This window comes from Calypte anna, chromosome 1 (genome assembly GCF_003957555.1).
Source record: "Calypte anna isolate BGI_N300 chromosome 1, bCalAnn1_v1.p, whole genome shotgun sequence".
NCBI lineage: Eukaryota > Metazoa > Chordata > Aves > Apodiformes > Trochilidae > Calypte > Calypte anna.
In genome coordinates this window covers 13,923,007-13,946,874 of record NC_044244.1, presented here as the reverse complement: position 1 = coordinate 13,946,874, position 23,868 = coordinate 13,923,007, and the positions used below count along the sequence as shown (strand labels likewise).

The 23,868-nt window shown below is 43.4% G+C and overlaps 1 protein-coding gene across 2 annotated transcripts in view; it reads left to right on the top strand.

The window, feature by feature from the left end:
• Positions 1 to 22,222: 22,222 nt before the first annotated feature.
• The window catches only part of NAMPT (nicotinamide phosphoribosyltransferase), a 28,627-nt gene continuing 26,981 nt past the window's right edge, over positions 22,223 to 23,868 (top strand). For both annotated transcript variants that reach the window (XM_030463201.1, XM_030463194.1), the window contains exon 1: positions 22,223 to 22,415. In XM_030463201.1, coding sequence (XP_030319061.1) covers positions 22,356 to 22,415 — 60 coding nt within the window. In that variant the 5' untranslated portion in view covers positions 22,223 to 22,355. The remainder of the gene's footprint in view (positions 22,416 to 23,868) is intronic.

Sequence of the window (23,868 nt, the reverse complement as noted above, 5' to 3'; positions counted from 1 at the left end):
GATTGTCTTTCTACAAATGCAACAGAGGAGTGTGGTTCCCTTAAAACTGTAGAGCTAAGTTGTAGGTTTGGAAAATGAAAGCTTATCTGCCCCAGTGATTGAGTGCTTTGGACAGTATTACTATTTTTTTTCATGGGAAGTTTTATCATGTAGAATGATAAGGAAGTGTGTTCCATTTGAATAAATTCTATCAGTCAGTAGTCCAAGAACAGAGATTTCAAGATTCAGAAGATCGTGAAAATACCTTGCAATGTCAGGAGATGCCAGACTGAAGTTCTAAGCATGACACTCAAATAATCTGTCCCATAGTTATAACTGTGGCAAAGCTGAGTATCAGGATTGTATCTGAGGTATCTGCACACCCTGTGCACTCCAGGCATTGATTCCCTGGGTGGTCCAGGAGCACACCATCTTGTCACCAGCACAGATGGGACAGCAGGGCTGGTTTGAGACAATAAACTGCCCTGAAAGTTGGTATGAACTCCTCACTACCTCCACAATTAAGTAACTGACACACAAGAGCTCTACAGACAGGAATTTTTTCTCTCGAGCTCTCTCAGTTTTACATGTTCCCCAGGGTAGCTCCTGCTGTAGCTCATCTTCTTTGTATGATTAAAGGTGTATGCATTGATTAACATCTTGGGTGGAGTGTCCCTGAGATTCTCATGCAGTTTTGCTGCTTCTGCAGCTGAAGAAGAGATCAAATTGTACATAGATAAGGCATTTACAAACAATCAGTACAATCTGTTCTTCAAATACAAAAATAGTGGTGTAGAAAAGTTTTGTATGTAGCTGTCATGGGCAAAATAGTGCAGAGTTGGGAAATTTTACTTAAGTTAATTTACGGCCAAGCCACACAAACTTGTGATGCCTGATTTGGATGTCCAGGGAAAGAACAATGCAAACAGTGAGCATGAAACTCCATCATCTGTCCTTCCCAGCCTCAACTTCCCTTATTTTTGCTGCAGTCACAACCAGCTGGTCATGGCTGTCATGGCTTCTGCTGCCCTGAAAGGAACTGTTTCTGCCAAGCTGCACTCCATGAGCCAATGCAGCACGTCAGGGTGGTTGCTGCTCTGTTCCTCAGTGTTCCCACTCTGGCATGGGTCAGCCGTGGGTGTATTTTTTTAATGTTCTTCGGGGTAGGGTGGGACCATTTTGAGCACACAGCAGGTCATAAAGTCACCCCATGCAGGTCACCACTGCAAATCAGTGCTGTGGACAGCCTGCAACACCTGCCCAATGCAGCAGTATGGCAGATGGGAGGGCAGTTGGACAGCTTGTAACTGAGATCTTGTCTGACCATTGCAGTGGGGATCCTGTTGGTGTGAACAACCGTTCTGAGAGATTTGATTCCCCATGTGATAGTTACATTATGACAAGATTTTAAAAGAGCAAATTTTATTTTAAACAAACACTCTGTCATTGAGTGTCTGTTCCCTGCTCACAGTCACACTACACGTAGCTGCCACCCTCTCTACACTTCAAATAGAGATCTGGGACCAGTGAGGCTTACATAAAGTGTATCAAATGATTCTTGTGTGTACTTATACTCTGGGATGGGAAAACAGTCTCCTCAAATCATGTAAGATCTGTACAGGCCTGCTCCAGCTGTGCCCATTTTGGGGGAGGATTAAGAGAGGTTTAAGCATGTGAGGGCAGCCAGCAGAGCTGGTGCATTGGGGTGGGCTCCATTCTTCTTGCTTCTGCTGGCTGACTTGGGAGTTTTCGCACTTGATAATTTTTCACACCAACGCTGCTGTGCCTGAAGGTACAATGATTGCTATAATTCCACCACTTCATTGATCTAAATAATTTCTAACAGCTTTATTTGTACTTATATAAATTTATGAAGAACAATGTCAACTCTGGTAGCAGTTACAAAGTCCTCAAATACCCTCAGATATTGCTGCCCATGAGTGCATTGTGAAAGCTAAAGATTCTTCTCAGAATATGCTTTTAAGCTGAGAATGCCACAGCAGCTTCTCAGGGAATGCTGTTTGCGTGGTCAGGCACTTAATTTTCATGCTGATCCCAAATCCTAATTTGAAGTCAAAGGTGGAAAAAAAATTGTACTATTACACAATTGCAAAAGGAGTAAATTCTTCTGTGGCTAAAGATCCCCTTAATCACTGACTCAGGATGACGGAGTGATACATCCCTGTGAATGTGAAAGAAAAACATTGGGAAACATTTTATGTAAAATCTAAGTTATGTAATATGCAAGAAGGTCTGAGTTACAGATATGTATATATTTAAAAAACTTTAAAAATCTACATTTAACATCATATACATCTATAAATATATAAGTATATATTGTATATGGATCTCACTACTCCAGACAGTTGCAAACTTCCACAATCACACCACAATGATTTCTTAGAGGGACTCACAAATTACTGATGTTTGTAAAGGGTAAATACTTACCAAGGGTAAATACTGTCCCTCTGTGTGTATCTTTCATCTGTCAGACAAAGTAAATTGAGATACAGTCTGCCAAATGATGAATACTTGTTTCTTATATTCCTTTAAAGATGCTCAACCTTTAACTGTTCTTCCCAGACACCAGATGAAAGCAGCACTCAGCCACTCAACAGCAGTTTTGCTGCATATATTGTCCCAAGGCCAAGAGAATGGAGATTCCTTAAGGACATATGAAAGTGATCTCTGAAAATGCATTCTCAGCTGGCAGGTATTTCAGCACATAATAAATGCCTGGAACAAATCCAGCTATTTTGGGGAGAGTTCTATAAAGACTAATATGATTCAAATTCTTGTGCAAATACTGATAGGTAAAATGGCATAATTTTAAACACAGGCTGTCTTCCTCATTCTTCCTGCACTCCCTTTTAAATTTTTTTTCCTAAAACAACTTTTGGCTTTACAGTCCCCAATCACATTTCCATTGAACATGACTGTGAATGTAAAAACCTGGAAAGAGAGGGTTTATTTAATTTCAGTTTATGCATATGGGCTATGCTAAAGTCCATGCGAGTTACTATATTCCCCTTGAAAGACCTGGAAACAGCAAAGGGCAGTATGTTACTGCAACTTGTGAAAGGCTGCAGCAGTCTCTTTAATTAGTCTGAGACTGCATTTTTCCTGAGTCAGTTAAGAAGCTGTGAGCTGTGGGCTGCCATCTGACCAGGCTGTGATGCCATGCCTTTATCTTCTGCATTCAAAGAGGAATAAAGCATTTTCAAGGGTGCATATGGGCAATATCCTCTTATAAAGGACCAATTAACACTAGTGTAGGTGGAGACCTTATCCCTATCATCCCAAACAGAGCATCTATTTCTTTAAGAGACTGAGTGTCCAACCTGATTTAGATACTTCTCTGCTTAGTGCCTAATGAGTACAAGTACCATGTGCAGGTGGGTTGTGCTCCAGGCATGTGCTGCAAAAGATCTGGCTCAGATTTTGCTTGCTCTCTGATTTCCCCACAACAGAATTGGCTGTAGTTCAAAGTAGGTTTCAGCCAGTGTTAGGCCTCTCTGTGTTAAGGAAAACCAATGTTCAGCTAAATGTATGTCCCTCTCTGGGCATGTTTGCAGTGTGTGTTTGCTAAATTACATGTTCTGCAGTGAACCACTGGGCCCAACCTGCTGCTGTCCAACTGCTGTGTCTTACTGACAGTGGGAGTCTGGGGATTGATATTTTGTTCTGGAACATGATCCAGGCAGGGCATTTCTCCACTGCACAGTGGCTCAGGAGTTTTCCTGAGCATTGCACCCAAACAGCTTGGACCCCTTTGGGTAATGTATACCACACATCTGGCTGCTCTGCTACCCAGTTCCTGTATGGTGAACAGGCACAGTCTTAGGGATGCGGTGCTCCCACTGTGGACCAGGAGTGACTCAACTGACCAGTTCTGGTTCTGGGTCCCTGACAGCCCATGCTCATCAGTCCCTGCTTATCTCTAGGCCCTGGGATGAACCAGTGACAGCAGCACAGAAGCAGCCACCACCTCTCCACCCAAGAACCTTGTGGAGAGAACACGCACATCAACCCCTGCAGCTTTCTGAAAACACAGAGTGACACACACTGCTCTTATCTGCTCCCTACACTACCCTCAGCTCTGAGGCCAACATTTTCAGCAGTGGAGGTAGAAGCCTCAGAGAGATTTGTTTATTTGTTGCCTGTGTTGTAAGAGGATTAGGCCATGGAGTGGAGAGGCTCTTTCAACACATCCAGCTCAACATGAGCCCGTGATTCAGATCACAGAGATGTGAGTTGAGCAAGCACAGACAAGGGGAGAGATTGGAAGAATCAGTTTATGCACAGTATGAGAAAGACACCGTGGTTAATGCTCTTCTCTGCTGGGACTTTATGACAAACTTGAGTTAGTGAGTGAACTGAGCACCCCTTGGAAGACTCAGGTAGTCCTCCAGGAAAGCAGATAATGTCTTTGAGTACAGAGGCAAAGCCCTTCGCATGCTTGCTGTTCCCTTGCTCTCTGCTATTCTGCTATGCTATGACCCACCCAGACCAAGAAGTGGTTTGATCCAGTATTTTTCTGGACACTTTAACCAATCTTTATTGGCAGTCAGGTCAGAATTGGACTTTTACAAAGACAGGATGTTATCTAAGGATTGAAGACAGATGAAGAATGATAGGATACACCTGATGAATTGAGGCAAGAGCATCTTTGTCAAAAGGCTGCCCACCTTGGTAAGAAGGGCTTTAAATGAGGAAGACTGGGAAATGGAGGTTATGACCCACAGATAGGTGAGGAAACAGAGGTTGGTAGTGGAAAGCAAGTGATGCAAGTGGGTGGGAACAAGAGAGATGTCAGGAATGGTAAAATAGGGCAAAGGGACACTCATCACAAATGTCCACAGCCTGAAAGAAAAAGTATGAAGACCTAGAGCACGACATGCAGAACTGCAGCACCACTGGAAAAACTGACAGGTGGTGGGGCAGCTTGCATGACAGCAGCAACATGAGGGATGGGCAGAAGCTCTTCAGAATGATAGGAGGGAAGGGGACAAGAGAGCTGTTCTCTAAGTGGAAAGGTAGCTTGGATGTATGGATATTTTCTATGAGACAGAGGATATACAAGTGGGTTGGGATCAGAAGATAGACCAATAAAGATCGTATTGTGGTGGGAATTTGCAACAGACCACCTGATCAAGGTGGGAAAGTGGATTAAGTTTTCTTCTAACTTGGAAGTCTCTGGATCACAGACTTTTGGGAGGGTTCAGCCTTCCTGACATCTGCTGAAAGGGTCACAGAGTAGAATATAAGCAGTACAGGAGAACTTTGAAGGTTACCAGGTATAAATTCTTTGCACAGGAACTGAATAGGCTAAACAAGGGTGACATATAGCTGACATACAGATATTCACAAAGAAGGAAGAATTACTTCTGGATGTGGCTATCAGTTGCATTCTTGGCTGTAGTGACCATGAAACAGCAGGGTTCAAGATACTGAGGGGAGTAAGGAAGCTAAACAGGACATTGCAGACCCTAGACTTCAAAAGAGAAAACTTTGGCTGTTTTCACACAACTGACACGGGAAACAGCTCTGAAGTGTAAAGTAGCTCAGGAAAGCTGCACAAGTGCAATATGCAGCATGTCAGGTAGACTTACCAGGAGGACACTGAGGTGTTGGAGCAGTCCAAAGAAGGGCAACAAAAGAGTGACTGAGGGTGTTGGGGCTGTTTAGTCTGGGGAAAGGGAGGCTGAGGGGAAACCCTATCACTCTTTACAAATACCAGAAAGGAGGTTGTAGTGAGAGTGGGGTTCGTCTCTTCCCACTGGTGACAGATGACAGGACAAAGGGAAATGGCTTCAAGTTGCATCAGGGGAGATTTAGGTCAGATATCAGGAGAAATTTCTCTACAGACAGCACTGTTAAGCACTGGAACTGGATCCCCAGACGTGTGGACTTTTGGAAATGCCAGGGTGACCTGGCAACAGGTTGACATTTTCCAAGGCTAGTGGCAGATAGAGAAGGGACACTATAGCCCAAGAAGTTCTGGAAAAGGAAAAAAAGAGGGCGTGGGAAAGGCAGTACTGCACTAATTTTTTCCATGCAAGGAAAATAAATGTAACTGCACTAGCACATTGACAGTAACTTGACAACACCAGGCCAGTGGCAGGAAATGAAAGTGGATGCTGTTAAGAGCAATTTTTCCTTCCAGAACTGCAATCACAATGTACACAACAGAAACAATTATTCCAGTATGGTCTTAACCAGAATGACGGATGTGATGTAGCTGGCTTCTGCACAGAAGTCACCTCCAGCTGATGCCCAACAAGGAAAACCCCTGTTTAACAAATCCGGTGCACTCTACTGTCTGCAGGTGGTCTACAGCCATGAGAATGGCTGGGACAGCTTTGGAAAATGCTTTTATTCCCAGTGTATTGCATTCATGCCCCCTTCTCCCTTCTCTTGGGGTTGAAGCAACTGTACAAAGCAAAGCAGTAACCAATCTTAAGTTTCTGGGTAATCAAGAACTGTGGCATGCAGATTGAGGATGGTGGTGACAGAGGAAGGAAGCAACTTCCTGATTCCACAGGAAACAGAGTGACTTCACATAGATCTCTTAGTTCTTGACCTTGGATGGGAACAGCAACCCAGTGTCACAGATTTCCTGTACCAAGGCAGACCCCATATGAAGGCCAAACTACATGTGGCACCGTGATGAACTCTTACTCAAAGCTTTCATCTTGATCATCTAAAGTGAGGTTATTTTTGCAAACCATAGAATTGACCATAGAAATACTGCTCTAGATAATGCACCGATATGCTGTTAATAAGCAGCTCCTTCCAGAGAAGATCTAATACAGATCACAGAGGAACAGCAGAGTGGAGCAATCAGAGAATCGCGCAGTGATGAAGGCACCACAAAAAAATGCTGACTTTCACAGATGACTGCATGGAATTGAAAATTCAAGGGCTAAACACAATTAAATGATGTAAACTGCCCTGAACTCAGAGCTTAGGACAAAGTCTTTGCCCCAGAAAACTACAGTGGACACTTAAAAAATGGCTTCAAATTTGAATGTCTTAATTTCCCTATTAATTAAATGAAAATAGTAAGTTATGTACTTCATATGTTTTACTGGGGGTTGGTGATATCTAGAGGTCCCTTCCAACCCCTAACATTCTATGATTCTGTAGGCTTCATTCCTTCGATGTTCAAAGGGCTTTAAGATCTTAGGAGGGTAGACTGATACAGAATTGCAAAACATATTCTTTTTTATTATCATTTTACTGATCAAAATTTCTTACATAGTTGGAAAGTCTCACTGAATTTAAATGACTTTTCAAAACTACATAGTAGTGTTTGACTACATGTGAAAGATAACCTGAAGACCTTTATTCCAGTTAAGATGAAGAAATGAAGAATTTATTCAGAATGCTGGATTAATGTTCTTACTTTTAAAAAATCTGTAAGACTCTGCATGATAACAAAGCAAAACAAAACAAAAAAACCCCAGAGAGAATAAATTCTTCTCATCTCAAAACACTTTGGGCTTCTGATCTGACTACAGCACGAGACAGGAAAATGTAAAATCTTCACTCTTGGAGAAATAATCTATTAAAAAAATAACTGTGAGGTATATAAAAAGGCATTTACCAAGGAATGTATGTAATCAACCTTTCATTAAAGAGAGGTATGTTTTCAAGATCTAACTGCAGTGATGGCATTTGCAAAACTTTTCAACACTTTGTACATGACAATATAGTGATCAGACACTTTTAATTTCATTCTATAATGCAAGACCTGCTGATAATGGCATAAATAATATGACTGATACTTGTAAAGTAAAAATACAGTCAATTTTAACATGAGAATATAACTTTCACGTTGTCCACTGGCTAGTACACAAAAGACAAGAATCTCCTATTTCTCCTGATGGTGCTTTTAGTAACGAGGAACACAGTCCTAGTGAGCTTAATCTGGTGAAATGTGACAGGCTTGAAGTTGATATGATATACAGTCACACAAATGTGACATACAGTTGTTTTATTCATTATTTGAAATTCTTGTTTTATCCAATACATTAAAAAGAAATATGCTAACTGTACAGGTCTTTATTGATCTTCAAGTGGCTTAATTGTTTTGGTTTAACCAAACTGGACATGGACCAGAAAAAAATATATTTTGAAGTGTTGTGTTAATGAAGTCTTTTGCCTTTGTCTAATCAGAGTTCATATCTGATAATCCATTTCACTTGAACCAAAAGAGGGAAAATATTTTATCTTAAATTTGCCTAACTCTGTAATTATTACACCTGTTTTACCTAGTAGTAACTACTACTGATTTCAGTATGTTTATGTCTATTTTATATCAATGTGACAGAGAATTAATCGAGACCCAGGTATTTTGAGTCTTCTTAACCTTCCCTATTCATACAGCTAAATTGTATGTAATTAGTATGTATGAAACAAGTAAACATTTATGCTCCAGCAGTGCCCTTAAAAATTGGAGCTTCTGTACTGGCATGATTGCCATTAAGTGCCAGAGCTGGACAGACATGAGCTGAAGAAGATCAAAGCACTTCAGTCTCACTGCTTCTGTTAAATGCAAGGCGTTGCTCAGAAAATGTTAACTGAAGTCCAGGTTTTCCTTAGGCACTTACAGTCAAGAGCATTAAATATATTCAGGAATTCACTGTGGTTTTCTAGGTACCTCAGCTGAAGGCCACAAATTTCATAGATAATCAAATACAACATAGTCTTTTACACATTAATAAATAACAGTAGCATTTGTAGAAGTATTTGCAGGGTATAGGAGGGTCTTGGCTCCTTATGACAAATCTACAGACTTCAAAATCTTTCTCAAAAGGCATACAGAAATATCTATATGGAAAAAGATTTTAATGTGTGTTGCTTATACAGACTTGTCTCACCATTGTGATCTGCCCTTATGAGCCAGAACCATTCATAATTACTTTCACATTAGGTCAACAGTCAGTGGAAATAGTAAAATTAATTGCTCAAAGGTATTTACATTGTTTTCAGTGCTCTTCAAGGGAGCACCAGAGTTGCATGTCACATTTTCTAGTTTGATGGGTCCTCTAGTCAGCTCACTTGAAGAAAAGCATAATCAAAAAAAGTTATCTTAATGAAAATGTTACTGTTTGTGCACTTAAAAAGAGAAAAATTATTCACATACCACACTGTAGCCACACAATCACAGAATTGTTCTGGTTGGAAAAGACATTTCAGATCATTGAGTCCAACTATAACCTAACTCTAGGAACCATTAACCTAACTCTCCCAAGTACAGTGATTAAGCCATGCTCCTAAGCGCCGCATCCGTCTTTTAAACACCTCCAGGGATGGTTATTTAACCACCCCCAGCCAGTTTCAGTGTTTAATTAACCTTTCAATGAAGAAGTTTCTTTCAATATCTAATCTAAATCTCCCCTGGTACAACTTGACACCATTTTCTATTGTCCTGTTGCTTGTGACTAGGGAGAAGAGATGAATCTCCATCTCACTTCAACTTCCTCACAGGTAGTTGTAAACAGTGAGAAGGTCACTCCTCAGCCTCCTTTTTCCCCAGACTGAACATCCCCAGTTCCCTCAGGTGGTCCTCATAAGACTTGTTCCCCAGACCCTTCACCAGCTTTGTTGCCCTTCTCTGGATTCACTCCAGATTCCTCACTGTCCTTTTTGTAGGGAGGGACCCAAAACTGAATAGAGGATCCAAGGTGTTTCCTCAGCAGTACACCAGCAAAGGGGTACAATCCTTTCCTTAGTTCTGCTGGCCACACTATATCTGATACAGACCAGGATGTCATTGGCCTTGGTCACCTGAGCACACTCTGGCTCACATTCAGCTGGCTGTTGACCAACACCCCCAGGTCCTTTTCCACTGGGCAGCTTTCCAGCCACTCTTCCCCAACACCTTCACATGAGGTTGTTGTGACCCAAGTGCAGGACTTGGCACTTGGCCTTGTAGAACCTCATACAGTTAGCCTCATACAGATCCCTCTGCACTCCCTCAGCTTGGTGTCACCTGCAAATGTACACTCAATCCCCTCATCCAGATCATTGATAAAGGTAATAAAGATAATAAAGAAAACTGGCCCCATTACTTAGCCCTGGGCAACACCACTGGTGACAGGCCACCAGCTGGAATTAACTCCATTCTCCACAAATATTTGGGCCTGGCCATCCAGCCAGATTTTTACCCAATGAAGAGTACCCCAGTACAGGCCACATGTTGCCAGTTTCTCCAGGAGAATGCTATGAGAAACAGTGTCAAAGGCTTTACTAAGGTCCAGGTAAACAACACCCACAGCTTTTTCCTCATCCACTGAGTGGGTTACCTTGTCATGAAAGGAGATCAGGTTGGTCAAGCAGGTCCTGTCCTTCATGAACCCATGCTGACTGGGTCTGATCACCTACTTGTCCTGCACATGCTGCATAATGGCACTCAAGATGATCTGCTCTATAACCTTCCCTGGCACTGAGGTTAGACTGAATGGCCTCTAGTTCCCAGGATTCTCTTTCCAGCCCTTTCTGCAGATGGAGGTCGCATTTGCCAACTTCCAGTCAACTGGGACATCCCTTATTAGCCAGGGCTGCTGGTAAATGATGGAAAATGCCTTCCTGAACCTTCCATCAGTTCCACAATACCTTGTATTTATCCCATCTGGTTTCATGGACTTGTGTATGCCTCAGTGGTACATCAGGTCATTAACCATCTCCTCTTGCATTATGGGGTTTCAAACTGCTCCCCACCCCCTTCTTCCAGCTCAGGGGGCTGGGTACCCATAGAGTCTTACTACTAAATACTGAGGCAAAGAAGACATCAAGTGCCTCAGCCTTATTCTCATCCCTGACCACTGTTTCCCCCTTCATCAAGTAAGGGACAGATGTTCTCGTCAGTCTTCCTTTTGTTTTCAACATATTTATAGAATTATTTCTTGTTATTTTTGACAGCTGCAACCATACTGATTTCAAGATGGACTTTGGCCCTTCTGATTTTCTCCCTGCCTAGTCTCATGACAACTTTGTAGTCATCCTGTGTCCAAAGGTCATAAACTCTCCTTATTTCCCTGAGCTGCAGCCAGATCTCTTTATTCAGCCAGGCCACCCTTCTTACCTGCCAGCTTGGGGGGATAAGGCTGTACCCCTTTCAGCACAGGGGGACAGCCTTCTCCTGTGCCTTTAAGACTTCCTTTTTGAATAAAGTCAAAACTTTCTGGACTCCTTTGCCCTTCAGGACTGCCTCCCAAGGGACTCTGCCTACCAGTCTCCAGGTCAAAGTCTGCCCGTTAGAAGTTCAAGGTGGCAGTTCCACCAACACCCCCCCCGTCCTTACTTCTCCAATAGTAGAGATGTTCCAATGATCATTTTGCAGTCACTGTGCCCAAGACAGCTTCTGACCATCACATCCTCCACAAGTCCTCCTTTGTTGACAAACAGCAGGTCCAGCAGGGCACCTTCCCTAGTAGGGTCCCTTACCAGCTGTGTTATTCTCTACACCCCAGCAACCTCCACTACTGTTCTCTCTCTGCTGTATTATGTTTCCAGTAGACATCTGGGAAGCTGAAGACACTGATGAGGACAAGTGCAAGTGATTATGAGAACTTCTCTCAGATGTCTAGATACTTTGTCTATGTCTTCACCCTGGATGGTCAGATTACCATCAAGATGTTTGCTTTGTTGACCTTCTCCCTGATTCTTACCCATAAAATTGAACACATGATTAATTTATAGGCATTCATAGCACTCCCTACCACACAGGGCAACCTCAGCACCTCTCATTCCTTGTCCTTTGCTTCTGGAGAGCTTGTAACCATTGATTGCAGCACTGGAGTAACGTGAGTCCCACCAGGTTTCTGTGATGGCAATGCTATCATAATTTTTCTGCTGCATAATGGCTTCCATCTTCTCCTATTTGCTGCCCATGCTGTGTGCATTCATGTAGATGCACTTCAGTTGGGCTGATGGTCCCACCATCTTTTAGTGAGAAGTCCCAACAAGTGACCCTTGCATCTTTTTTGCCACATCAATCTCCTACCTCCTACATCAGACTGAAAGAACTCACTAGCACACCATCCCCCAAATATTTGTGTGCTGATGCCAGGCTTATTTCTAGCAAGCCCAGTTTTGTGCTGTTCCCCCTTCTACTTTAGCTTAAATTTGCATATAGGAATATCTTCTAATTTCCAGGTATGAATCTGGAACCATATCACCTCCTGACTGCATTTAGAGGTCTCATATCACCTTTGTGAAACTGGGACTTCATAGACATCCCCCCCTTCAAATTTCCATTGTTGCATTTCCATTATCTGTGTAAAACAGACCTTTGGGAATAACAAACGTTGCAAAACATTTATCAGTTAACTGTTATTTTATCAGTTATTTAAATCTTAAAAGTCTTCTAAGTTAAAATATTCTAATAGGAATCAAGTGATTATAAATTGCAAATCTTTGAGAAAGTAGAAGTTAGGTGACTGGATAACACACCAACAGTAATAAATACAAAGTAATACAGAAATAAAGCCTCGTAACAGAAATATGGATTAATTTCCACTACTATGATAAGTTTATAAAAGAGAGGAAACATTACTGTGTGAACCATAAGAGGAGGTAGATGCAGAAAAAAAATACATCAGATCAGAAATACATCAGATAACTGCTGCCTCTCAAAGAACTATGGTCAGAAGCAGAAAAACAAGTGCTTTATACAGAAAAATGAATGAGAAAATTAAAACATAAGGAAGGGACTGGTTCAGTATAGTAAAATTAACAGAGGCTCTGGAAAGATTCACATTTCATTTGACACCAAGTATTGTCACAAGCCTCTATTCAACCCACAGGGTCTATTGGACCACGAATTTCCCAGAACATTTGTGGCACAATTATAACTTATCATTCAATCAACTAAATGCCAGATTTTTCTAAATATTCTCTTACTTCCATGTTTAAAAATCAATATTGCCAGAGAGTTGATTATTGTTCCATCCTGACCAATAACTTCAGTGCTGTTTTGACAGATAAATCCTACCTCTAAAAATTAGCAATCTAAAATCTCACTCCTGTTTCCACTAACTTTGAGATCTCCAGATCAAATTTACAGAGAGAGAAGCATAAAAGAGACCTTGCTGATGATCCCAGAGGAAGGACTAGCTATAAATAGCTGTGTATTCCAGGGGTGTGTTTTAATTATTTGGTTCATTTCTTGAGACCACTGAGGAAGAAATAAAGACTGGAGACAGGAACTGAATTCAGGTTGCTTGGCAAGCCAGGAAGAGAAGAGAAACTGGCAAGAAAGCACTGTGTGCAGGGGGATTTGCTATAATTCAGTTCACTGCAACTCACCAGATTGACAGACTCTCTAAATGTTGCCAAAGTGAAAGGGAAAAGCCAGACTCTACAGGTATCTGTTGGGTAGGTGTGATGCAAATCAAATGGCTCAAACTGGGATCCTACACTGATTCCTGATGCAGCACCAGCTGTTACATTGCATGCTTGCCATCTCTCTTCCTTTTAGGCTCAGGCAGCTTTTCCTTCCACTTCTCAGCACCTCTTGTAGCATCTCATCATTTGAGATAATCTGTTTTTTAAATTTATGCATCAGTCTGATCTGTATTGAAATTTATGCATAAAGTTCATCCCTGCCTCCTCTTCTGCCACTGTAGGCTCCAATCTCCAGATTTCATTTAATGTTTAACTGAAAGCACTAAGTTAAAATTAGGATAAAGATGAGTAATGTAGAAATTAATAGGAAAAAAACCCCAAACAATAACCAACCTAAATCCAAATGTACCATTCACAGAAAACCCTGTGTAATGTAGGTTTAGCTCAAGATGCTCTTGGTGCCCATCAGTTTGCTTCTGTGCATGGTTACTTTGGTGTCAACCTCCCCTCAGCCCATCAGCATCCACAGACAACATTCCTCTGCTTACATCCAGCAGGCATTTCTAGGCCATGCTAAGTGCACACTAATGGGATTAAGCTCTTCACAAAATACAGCTGCAATCCTTTCCCATGTGGAGAGCAGAGAACTGCCCAGGCATTGAAGAGCAGCAGTGCAGAGAGGGGCTGTGTGGAGGCTGCCAGCCTGTGGCCTCCAGCACAGCTCCTTGACCAGCTGGCTACCAGGGAGCCTGGGCTGTGTGCCAGCCCACTCAGGGCTGTCTACTGGGGAGAGAACTGAGGATGGATTGGGAGTGAAAGAGAGCAGAAGAATCCTATGTCTCATCTATAGCCATAAGACTTGTGGGGCACAGCTCTAGGAGGTGTCTGCCACTCAGGTGACTCTGCATTTCACATCAATCAGTCAATAGAAATCTTGGGAAGCAAAGGGACTATGCACAGTGTGAATATCATGTAAGACCACTTCTTTTCCTTTTTTTTTTTTTTAAAAAAAAAAGAACTTTTTTTCTATATATTATTTCTATTTGGGACATCAGAAAGAAAAATCTCCAGCTTCACAAACAAGCGTACATACACTCACTATTTCATCACTTATGCAATTAATTCACCAAGCATGCTCATTTTAATTCTTCTCAAGGCAATATACTGCCAATGTCCTAAAATCAAACACTTGAGACAGTTTTGCTGGTAATATTCTTAGGGTAATATTCTAAATTCCTCTCTTTTTCCTTCTTTGTTACCTTCAGAAGCTACAAAATACAATCCCAAACATAAATTTCCATGAGGATTTCCCTTGTTTCAGAGGTGTTCCCCTAGACAATTCTGTTTTCCACCTCTGCACAGAACAGGCCACAGCAGAATCCAGCAGCAGTTTGTATGCAGCAGCACTGAGTAAGCAGAAATGCTCCTGCATCTGTATGCAGTGTTTTTTCACCTACAGCTAGGATGACTTAGCAGAACAGACCCGCATGCTTATGCAGCATCATGGCTCTAGCCACAGTTACAAATACTCTTGCTGATTTACTGAAATTATCTTAATTTCTCCCCTAGCCCAACTATAATCTGTGATGAACTGTTATGAAAATGGAGGCTGGTTGGGGCCTGTCCTGATCCCCTTATAATCTAAATATTCACACTCGACACGAAGTACAGAAGCAAGGTCTTTATCTGATAAACCCCCAGCTCCCTTTCAGAAAGGGTGCAAGGAAAAAAAAATCACACATTTCTTTAAACTTGTAGTGAGATAAATTTTGCAGCCTTGTGATATTTTTTTGCCAGAAAACTGTCTGTTCTGTACAGCTTGCCCTTCATACCATTCTTTAGAATGCATAAATAAATTATTCCTTCTTTTTCTCTCTTTAAAGATACAAGATCCTGAGAGTACTAAAGTCAGTGGCAGCTCAGAGTGGGGAAGCAATGGGTATTACAGGATCAAGCCTAATTAAAGTGTTTCATTTCAGTGTGTTAACATAACCCCCAAGAAAAGACAGTTCAAGGCTGAAGTTCACATTAGGAGACTGGTGGAAGTTTCAAGCTGTGAAACTGCAGCTCCTCTAACTGATGGGCTGTAGTGAAATTCTGAGTGTCTGCCCCCATACTGCTTTTTACAAATGTGTGATTTATCTTGCTTTTCTTCAGGTATTCTCCTGCAAAGCCAGCATGAATATTACAAAAACTAGGCAATCACTAAATATGCCTAACTTTTCATGTTATTTACCCAGTGAAAACAGAAATTCTGGGCAACCAGTGTTCCTAAAAGTTACAGGTTTTTTCTTGGCTTCCTGGGAAGGTAGAAATCAAATTAAGAGGAATAGAGCCTTCAGCTTGATAGAATGAACATGGACACTTGGATCATCAGAAAGTCACCTTCTGTCTTTCCAAACTGGAGAACTGTCATTTGGTCCTCAGTCACACCTGTGGCAGTGTGCTTCAGCTTCACATGTTCTGTTTGCTCACTGTTGTAGCAGGTCTTGACAGCCTTGTATTTTTACTTAGACACACTAATCTTGTATTTGAATACATACAGTATATTGTGAAATACACAACAAAAATTTATCAGTTTAGCTTCAGGCCTTCTACTCCTCCACCATACAGAGCTCAACCTTGTCAATAGATATTGCAGTTGCTGTTGTAACTATGTTAGTGCAGAGTTGTTTGAATCAGTCCTCACCATGCCAGCTGATAAACACACAGAAATGGTCCAGAGGATTCACCATTTAAAGTCTTACTATAAAGCAGTAAAAACTGATTATATTACAAATGTTATTCTACACAAATAACAGTAAAATCTTCACACCATGTCATATGTGTTATAACAAAATCTCTTTCAGCCAAAAACTGATGAAGAAACTATTTAGAAGTACTCCTGAATCCTGAAATACGTTTCTTGGAAATACTTCACTCTCCTTCCCCTAAAAGCCAGATGCATTCATTATGATGAACTCTGCTGTATTTGCCCAGGTTGAGCTTAAGGGCACTGTATTGAAGTGGAGAAAATTTGGCTTGGGAGGCAAAGAAAATATTTTGTGCCTACTTTTTTCAAAGAAAAAGAAACCCAGCTGTTCAGATGTTTGGCAACCCTGATGTGTGGGCAAAGTACAGGTGATCAAATCTAACATTCCTGTCAGTTCCCTTCTTGCACTACATCACACACTCCACAGCAATCACTGTAGAGGGTTATTTCAGCTGCACATTAATTTTAATTGTGCCATGGACACATGCTGTATAGCTCAGAGGTTACTAATACAAAGTTTAATGGCTGAGGTGTAGCACACCACAAACAGGGTTAAACAACTCCTGACGTCAGTTCAGATCTGGAAGTGGTTTAGGTGCTTTTGCATCATCTGGAACATGAAGCTTTACTGACTGAAGCCAGAGCCATTCACTGGGTATCTGGACCACAATACTGAACCAGGAAAACTGAGAAGTGCAACACTGGCCCCTTTGATTTCATGAAGCCATATTAGCTTCATCAAGTTCCTGCTCAGGGAGGTCTTTCTTAATACAAGCTGATGATAGACAGACCCCATCAAAGATGCATCCACAAGACTTTCTTGCCTTCCAGCTCAAGAGGAATCTTAAGACCTGAAAAAATACAGAGCAGATCCATCTGAGTGACTCTGTGGAGAGAGCCTCAGGACTTGGCCAAAGCTGGTAAACTGTGTTGGATCAACACTGACTAGGCAGAACCTGACAGGAGTCTCTGTAACACAGGAAATGTCAGGGTGTCCTGTGGCATTTATTCATCTCTGTGACAGCATTTTCAAGTTATTGGAATTGTTACTCTTTGAACAAAGAAAAACATCAGTACTGGTTATGCAATGCATGCCAAGAAAGAAGAATTTACATCCTGTGATCCAAAGCCACAATCATAATCTGAAATTCACCTCTTCCAAAAATCAAGGCAAGAAGCCTCACAGCAAGACTGGAAAGCTAGTAATCCTACTCCTGGCAGAAATATATGCACTGTCTTCCAAAGGTAAGACCTCATGGTGAGATACAGTTGTTAAAGTATAAAGAAAAACTAATTTGCTGTGACTCACACTCAGAAGCACAAAACCTGACAGACATTTGAAGGTGAGATGTGCTGAGCTGTGAATCTTCTGACCCTGCAGTCATAAGAACACCTCTTGATAGCTGGAGTCCGGAAAAGAGATGCTATGCCATGGACTGAACACAAACTTCAGTCAGCAGACTTCCAAGCACTATTTCAACAGAATATTAGTGGGGTTTATATATATATACACATATATACATGTGCAAAGAAGAAAAGATCTAAATATCAAGTTACATATAATCTAGTGTGACACAAGAACCTGTCATCTTCTGTAAACAGTAACATGAATTGGTTTTAACCTTGTCCTATATAGTGAATAAACAAAGCAATTCCTCTTATTTCTCATACATATTATAGTCAGTTATTTATACAGTCTGCATAACAATTTTTCTTAGAGAGCATTTTGAGTTATGATTTAATCACTCTTCTACACAAACCTTTGGATAAACTACAGGGGAGAAATCCTAGGCTTTCTGCATTTACTAAATATGATTTAAAACCAGGTATCAGGATTCTTTCAATCACTTCTGTGCAAAATCATCTAAATCTCTAGGATTCCTTATGATTGGGCTACTATTTAACAAGACTATTGATGGATACTGTTTAGCACTGAGAATTAAATTCTCAAGCTCACTAAAATCTATTTAGATGATCTTAACCTATTATGCACTAATTACCTCTGGAGTCCCAGCCAGGTATTTAAGGCGAAAGAACACATTGGAAACACTGACATGCTGCAGAGTGGGGTAGGATAGAAAGCTTTACGAAGGATAGAAGGAGATTTAGCCTTGAAAAAAAAGTCTACAGGCTCCATTCTGTTTTCCTCATAGCTCCCCAGAGAAGACTTGTACGCACCAAGGCAGAGAATGACAGATCTCTGACAAACTTCAGCAACACCAACCTATGTGCTACTATGCACATAGTAGCATAGTAGCTGCTATGTGCTACTACATAAGCAAGTAGTAGCACTAAACCTAAAGCAAAAAGGAGTGGAGTTAAAATTCGGTTCTTTCACCAGCACATTGAAACAGAAATTTAACAGTATTAAGAATTAAGGTTTCACAATTAATCTGTTAAGATCTCTTAAGATAAAGGGAGCACAGGGGATTTTTTGGCCTCAAAAGAGCCAGAACCTCATTAGGAGGAAAAATTCAGCCTCTGTGCAGAACCATGTGCAGGAACATCAGACACATGGATCTTCTATGTGACTGTGATGGGACTTTGGCAGTGAGATTAAATAAATTTCAAGTTTTCCAACAGTGATTGGAGAAGGGATGTAATGCAATATCCATCTCAATTTACCCACTCAGGACATCAGCCTGAGAACATACTTGGAGGATAGCTTTCCTCCAAATACAGCAGCAGACTACATTATAGACTTTATATACATAAAATGCTGACTGGACACTTCTATGCAAAATATTCTTTTTTATTAGAAATTCCTGGGGAACAACACATGGCCTTGGGTTAGTATGAAATTATTTAATCTACCATTAGATCTTTGTTTATTAAAAACATCTACTTTTTTTTAACCTGTAAAAATCTCATATGCCAAGGGAAAATGCTAGAAGAAAATTACCGAAAAATCCTGCCTCTATCAGTAGGATAAATGGTGTAAGAAACAATCTAGCTGAATGTGCATTTAAATTGAAGAACATGATCTCCTGATGTGGTTCTATCTGAAGAGAGAAGTTAAGCCCCACATATATTACAAACTCTGGTTGCAATAAGCCAAATGAACATTTCAAAGTAATTTTTTCAGATAACAGATGACAAATGCACCAGAGACTGAGTGTTTGAGCCTCCTAGGATTATTTCTCTGCCGCTGTAACTATACTTCCACCATTTACTGCTACAAGAGTTGTAATTTTTTCAAAATTTAAGATATCCTTTCTTCACCAACAAATTATGATTTAATATAGAACTGCTTAGCATAATACCATTTACAATTAATACTCTGAAGTGTCCTATCTTTACAATATTTCATTACAGATACAGCTTTAGATATGTTCATATGAGCTAAATTAAACCATTATTCAAGTTCTGGCACATTGTAAGATACAGGAGCGAGCCAGCAGGAGGAGAAGGAAGATGCTGATAATTAAAAGTTCTGCCTGAGCAAATCATCATTTATTAATCTATTGAAGATTTGAAGATATATCAGCAGAACCCTATATTGAGAAATATAATTTTTTTAAAAAATACAAACTACAAACCCAAGCCCTGTAGTACTTCTCTGACTTTTCTAATTTCTTGCAACTGTTAACATAAAATACTGATCTGATCAAATTAATATAGTTTTTCATTTTACCCATCTGCTTCAAGTTGCAAAACTAAATTAGGATTTTTCCTTTGCAGCAGAGAAATTTCCTCATGAAAGATACACAGATAATGAACATGGTAAGGGGGAAAACTCAGATGTAAATGTCAACACAGAGAAAAGTTTTGGAAAAAAATATATATTTCTAAATAAGGATAACTTCAAATCACCCCGTAATCATTTTAGATTGTTAGGACACTCCACAAAAGGAAACCTTAGAAAGAAATGAGGAGTCAAGTCCATACAACTTGAGAAAAATAATTTTATATTTAAGGACAAGGTGGAAAGAGGTAGAGCAGCTTTCTAGAATAGCACATAAATAGCACTTTAAGATAAGTTTTGCAAGTTGAAGAGAGCAGACGAAGTTGGTTATGCAGCAGCAAACTGGACAAATAGGTAAGAAGAGTCATAGAGAGCCCTGAGAAAGAAAATGGGCATTTCAACTTTTTTTTTTTTTTTCCTGTGATGGGGAAATAACAGCAAGATAACTTCTTGTCCAGTGCTGGAAAGTCTAAGACAGAGACAAGTGTGCAGGAAACTGCTGATGTACATATGCACTTATGTATATGCACTTGATGTTTCCAGCTGCTTCACTGACTTTTTCCTGTTCCACGGGAACACTTCCCCTTCTGAGAAAACTAGTTATGCTGAACACTGCAAGTGTTTAACTTTTTTTTTTTTGTTTGCTGTAACTGAATGGTTTAATAGTAAGTACTCACAAAGAAACAAGACCTGGGGCTGCTCTCACATGATTGGTATAAAGCAAGGGCACTGAAGTCAAACAGTGCAAGTAAGCAAAAAAACAATGCTCAGAGAGCAGCTATGGATCAGGCAGGACCAACATAAAGTCCAAAACATCCGTATCCCATTCCTGATCTTAATCTTTACAATTCTCTTGGATACTCATATTTCTGTGAAAACCTGATTGATGAAAACTATCTTTTAGGAAACATCTTAAAACACAGTTCTTAGGCAATTTGGGGTTTGGATTTGTATTTCATCTAATGTCAACCTAAGCATCAATTCACCAATGGTTTTACAGAAAAGGCTAATTAAGTAGCTTTTTTTACTGCAGTACCAATCAGTAGTATGGTAATTAAATTTTTTCCCATACATTTCATTAGTAAAAAGCAAGAAGACCACTTAATGAGTCATGCAAGAGCCAGGACTGTCCCAGAAACCAGATTTGCTAATTGCTCCAAAAGAAGCAGTTTGTAAGACTAAATTTTGTAGTTAAATGTGATTAAAACCCATTGGGCATGGAGTCAGATTAGACCAATTACAGTTAAAATGAGTGGAAAAAAGACTATTTGGGAGGCCTGTGTTTTTATACGCCATTTCAGATTTACATCAACTTAAAAGAGGGCTAGGAAGTATTGGTCTATGGAAAAGTATCTTAGTCTTCCACCGGACCAACTGGTTGTGAATACTGGAGGCAGAGATGGAGATTTTGATGCTCTGGAGGGCCCTTCCCATACGGCAAGCCCTGCACCCGGATAAGGGGAGGTGGGACTGGAGCAGCAGCTCCCACACTCCGCTGTTGGGTCACCCTCCTCCCTACGCAGCTCACACCTGCCTTCTGCTTCCCCCAACTCCTCCACCTTGTGAACTCCCTCCCTTTCCCGTTCCTTCCCCCTCTCCCTTCTCCTCCTCACCACGAACGCCCAAGGGCCCTGACCCGAGCTGCGCTTCTGCGTCACCAGCAGCCGCTGTCCTCGTCCCTTCCCGGCAGGAGAGCGGCCAGCGGTACGCGGTGTCCCCCCGGGGGGGCCCTGTCCCCTCAACCATCGCGGTTGCCTCACGGCTGCCTCCTCCCCCGCGGCCCCTTCATGCCGGGGCCGGCAACACACCGGCCGGGCAGCCGCTCCCCGCAGCCAGCCCTGCCCTCCCTCCCTCCCTCCCGCAGCTGTTCGCCTTCGTTGCGGCCCCGGCGCTTTCCCCTGGGGGCACCCCCAGGCCCCCCCTCCGCCGCCAGCTGACATGTCAACCCGGGGTGACGCAAGGCCCCAGGCTCTCGGGGTCCGGGCACCGGTGCCTCCTTTTCCCGTAACCGCGGGGCCCGGAGGCCGCGGGGAATCGAAAGCGGCACCGCCGCCCCCGCACGCGCAGGCCACGCGCAGGCTGCCCCCAGCCCAGCCCGCCCCGCCCCTGCGCCGCTGGCCAATGGCGAGAGAGCCGCCACCGGCCGCGCGGTGACGTCACCGCCCCGTCACCGCCCCTCCTGCCCCCCTCCCGGAATCCAATGAAAGGGAACGTGCAGCACGGGGCCCTTCCCCGCCCCCCGGCGCGTCACAGCCGCCGCCTCCCTTCCCCCGCACCCTCCCGCCGGCGGGGCCAACCGGAGCGTCCCTGCCGCCCTGGCCCCGCCCCGCCGCTCAGTGACCTCACTACCCCTCCCTCGGCGGCCGAGCCGTGCGGCCAATCGGCCGTGCAGGAAGCCGCCCCACGTCCCCGCCCCCTCCCCCCTCCCCCGGCCCTAATCCCCTTCTCCCCGCCCCGTCCCCCTCTCCCCTTTCTCCTCTCTCCCCCCCTACCCAAGCGCCTGGCGGCGGTGGCGGGCGGCGGCGCAGCCCAGCCCAGTCCTGTCCGTGCGGGCGGCGGCGGCGCCTCCTCGGGCTCGGCGACATGGAGTGCGCAGCGGCGGGGGCCGAGTTCAACATCCTCCTCGCCACCGACTCCTACAAGGTGCGCGCGGGCACGGCAGGAGGGAAGGAGGGAGGGAAGGAAGGAGGGAGGGGGTCACCTCTGCGGGCGCCGTCGCACCAGACTCGCCGGGCCCGGCCCGGCTCCGCGGACCTTCGTCCGCGGGGCTCCGGGGCGGGCCGTCCCCGCCGCCAGCGGCTCCTGGCCGGCCGGGGCTGGGAGACGCCTCCCAAGGCGTGAGAGAGGGTGCCTGGAGGCGGCCGCTGCCCGGCCAGGGAGCTTCCCCCTCAGCCCCGTCCTGCGGAGGGGTGGCCGAGCCCGCTTCCCGCTGGGTGCCCGACGCCGCAGAGGTGGCGGCGGAGCGAGAACAGAAAGTGAAAGAGGGCGGGGTGGGCGCCGCCGTCCCGAGGAGCGGGCAGGACGCGGGGGGCGGCCATGGCCGGGGGCGTGGGCCGCCTCCGAGCATCCTCTGGTCTGCCCGCCCGCCCTCTCTCCTTCCCTCACTCACCGAGACCGAGCGCACATGTTGCCCCGATGGAAGAGTGGGAGGTGAGCGGAGCGGTTGCTCTTAGTTTTCCGTATCTCAGCTCCGCTCTGCTCATTTCGGGCCGTGTAGCCATGCCGGTTGTGGGCTGCCCGCATCTCAATGCCTGGATGTGCTCTACAGCTGACTCAAAATCTGTATTTTCGAGTTTTCTGCTTAGTTTCTGGCCCTTGAGGTGTCCAATTTGCCAGGCAAGGTGTGCGTTCAGGGTAGGCAATCAAGCTTCATAAACCTCCTTTCGGTCCCTGAAGTTGGTTGATAGCGGTGGCCCGGTACCGGCTCACGGCCCTCCTCCCTCCCTCCTTCCATCCCGTGGTTTCTGACCCAGAAGCTACGTGACTGCCCAGGCCCACGTCCTGCCACTGCGCAGCGTGGCGAGAACGTAAACACTCGGTTTGCGGACGCTGGGTAGAGCCAGGGTGAGTCTGATCGTACAGATGTGAGGCTGAAACAGTAACTTTTTATCTTCAGGACTTGTACTGCAATATCCAAGAGGTTGTTGGTGCCCTTATCAAAGCTGCTCGAGCAGCCCTCATTGTCACTGTGTTACATTTATTGTGTTACAGTCCTTTAAACGTTTGACCACTTGGATGGGTTTCAGGGGGGAAGGGTGCGTCTAGGTACAAGAGTTGGAAAAAACGAATACAATGTTACGGGCAGGTCTTGTTACCGAAGCCAGAGCTTCGGTATGGGCTCCGGTTGCTGACTTTTGCTATTGTAACTTCCCCAGCTCTTTCCTCTGTGAGACTACTATTGCATGATGTTAGATAAAGATGCTCTTTTTGTAAAGAAAATCTTAGTATTTATTGTTGCTGTTTGTGGAAAGGTGTGATGGAAGAATGGAAGATGCTGATCAATCTTAGAGCAGCTCAGCTGGAGCATCCTGTTACTGCTGTTGAGGGCTCACAAAACTGCTTTCATTAAGGGCTTAAGTCTAGCTACAGTACTCTT